Source organism: Austrofundulus limnaeus, unplaced genomic scaffold (assembly GCF_001266775.1).
Source record: "Austrofundulus limnaeus strain Quisiro unplaced genomic scaffold, Austrofundulus_limnaeus-1.0 Scaffold21, whole genome shotgun sequence".
Classification (NCBI taxonomy): domain Eukaryota; kingdom Metazoa; phylum Chordata; class Actinopteri; order Cyprinodontiformes; family Rivulidae; genus Austrofundulus; species Austrofundulus limnaeus.
The window spans coordinates 2,983,858-2,986,497 of record NW_013952423.1 but is presented as its reverse complement, the minus strand read 5'-3'; the positions used below and the strand labels follow the sequence as shown (position 1 = coordinate 2,986,497).

The window sequence follows — 2,640 nt, the reverse complement described above, 5'->3', positions numbered from 1 at the left end:
ACAAAGTATAGGTCAGAGACTTGAGCTCAGCGAGGAGCAGCRTCAACCAACTATGACTTATATCCTCACCTGCACAGGTGCATCCAATTAAACCATCAGAAATAGGGACCTTTTTTAGTAAAACTAAATTACTTAGTGTGGAAAAAGTCTAATATGTGTTCCTGAAAGTTTGTTAAAAACACCAGGAAACATTTCTTTATTAACCGTTGAAGTAAAAGCACCGAGACACACAGAGCTGCTCTCATTGCCTTTTTATTGTCTACAGGTGGACAGCAAACACACCAACACTCTTGTTGCCAATATCTAAAATTAAAACAGGTCCCGGTAATCAACTCCAACTCGTTTATATTCAGGTATTTCCAAAAAAAAAAAAAAAAAAAAAAACAAGCTCTGCTTGGTTTTTATAATCAACCAAACACTTAAAAAACAAAGAGTGAAATATTCCTCTGATGGGCACAAACAGCAGGAAGATGACTTTAATTAAACCAGGTTAATTTAGAAAAACTACCTGGTTTTCAGGTCAGATTAGCTAATTAACCAGGTTAGCTAACGCGTATTTTATTAATGCCAGCATTAAATCATCCCCTGAACGTTTTAGGATAAAAGCACATTTAATTAGGATGCTTAAGTTGTTGTAGTTTGAGTTATTTTCTGACCTRTTTATTTAAGAACATGGTCTTATTGATCATCTTTATTGAACATTATTTCTCAGAGTTTGATGAGTTTGTCTTATTGTTTTCTAACTTTATGTCTGAACATTTTTATTCGTATAATATTTTTAGTTGTATAAATTAGCATCAAACCGTAGCTTGTTGCTAACGGTTGTTTTAAAGCAGCGTTATGAGTGACAGGTATCCCGTCTTTGGTGGTCAAACCATGACTGTCAGAGTTTCATTTACCTGAAGATATTTCTTAACTTACAACTTTAAAAAAATAAAAATAATAAAAATTCAGGGGTTTTTCATTACATCGTCTCTAAACAGCCATCATTTCCTACAGAATTTCCATTTAATTTGTTTTTGGTTTATCTCATCATTTTTTTAAATAAAACTGGATATGACAGGTGAAMCTTAGATATAATTCACTTTTAAGGATAAAACACACAGGTGCATGACATTATGACTGAACTTCCAGGGGCAAAAACACCAAAAACACAAAAAGTTAACTTAAAATTATGTTTTTTAAAACCTTCATGTACAGAAAACTCAGGACAGAAACTTCTTATATTTTCTGTCTTTTAGGGAAAATAAATCCCCAAAATAAGCAAATTTACACATTTATTGCCGTTCCACACCAAACTATCCTAAAAAACTGGAAAAATATCTACAGTAAATCTGGTTTCTGCTTGTATAAATACACAGCTGGTGAACTTAAAGGCAAATAACAGTGGTGCTGAAAACCAAGCAGAGAAAGAATAAAAGTGCACTGGAAAAAAGAAAAAAAGCCATTTAATTTTGAACTCAGTTTGAAAATCATACAGCGGGAGTGAAAAAAGGTCAAAAAGGCGCCACAGATCTGTTTGAATAGAATAAATAAAATATTCCATTTTCTTCATGACAATGAGGTCTAAATACAAGATTAGCCGACTCTCAGAGGTGTTTATTCGCAGGTTTAAAGGCAGAAGGAGAAAGTGATCAAACATGGCAGCTGTTCTGATTTCTTATCGTGTTATTAAGCACTACGAACTAACCGCACACCCAGCTCCATTGTCTCTAATATGCAGCGGTGCGCTACATGGAATCACTCGTACACAAATAAAACCCCAGCTGTTACATCTGCATAGAAAAAAAATCCCCAAACAAATAAATAAACACACAGAAAAAGAAATCAGATCTGAGCTTTTCACAGCTCAGGCTACTGGTTCCTCTAAAAGATGATACAGAAGTAGTATTGATGCAAGACTTATTGTTAATAAGATTTTTTTTGTTGTTGTTTTGKTTGTATTTTTTTAGAAAGAAAAACCCCGTTTCTTCATGGTGCAGATACTTCCTCTCAATCCGGTCATGAAATCAGAGTCAGTCTTCGTCATCGTCCACCACGGGGTCCGTGTCCCAACATGTGATGTCGATCTCTAAACACCAAAAAACATTTTAATCATTACAAAAAGAAGAAAAAGAAAATGTATTGTTACAGAAACAGAAAGTGTGGAGGTTTTTTACTGGACTCAGTGTTTTTTTTTAATAATTCTTGCTATCTAATTGTGAAAATGCGTATTTTAGCAATGTCTGAAAATTTAGTAAAAACACAGGAAAAACTGTTTAAAAATAGTTTTAATAATGGAGATGGGGACTCTTTTTGTAGATAAAGACAATATCATGGCTAACGTAAGAATAAAAAACTGCTGGTATTTACAGGACCCACTGGTAGTTTTTTSTTAGTTCTCTCTACCTAATTGCAAAAATAATTTTTTTTTAGAGTTTTTCAATATTTTTAAATACGAAGTATAAACTGTTAGTTTAAAGAAGGACCAAACGCAAAGTCCTGAAACATTCCAACACTTTCAGGACCTTGGAAAGTTCCTTCAGTCCTTCACACTGTCTAAAGTCCTGAAACATTTTAACACTTTCAGGACCTTGGACAGWTCCTTCGGTCCTTCACACCGGCTRAAGTCCTGAAACATTTTAACATTTTCAGGACCTT

The 2,640-nt window shown here is 33.9% G+C and overlaps 1 protein-coding gene across 2 annotated transcripts in view; it reads right to left on the bottom strand.

Annotated features, from left to right (window-relative positions):
• Positions 1-236: 236 nt before the first annotated feature.
• The window catches only part of dbn1 (drebrin 1), a 63,794-nt gene continuing 61,390 nt past the window's right edge, over positions 237-2,640 (bottom strand). For both annotated transcript variants that reach the window (XM_014004064.1, XM_014004065.1), the window contains one exon: positions 237-2,071. In XM_014004064.1, coding sequence (XP_013859518.1) covers positions 2,016-2,071 — 56 coding nt within the window. In that variant the 3' untranslated portion in view covers positions 237-2,015. The remainder of the gene's footprint in view (positions 2,072-2,640) is intronic.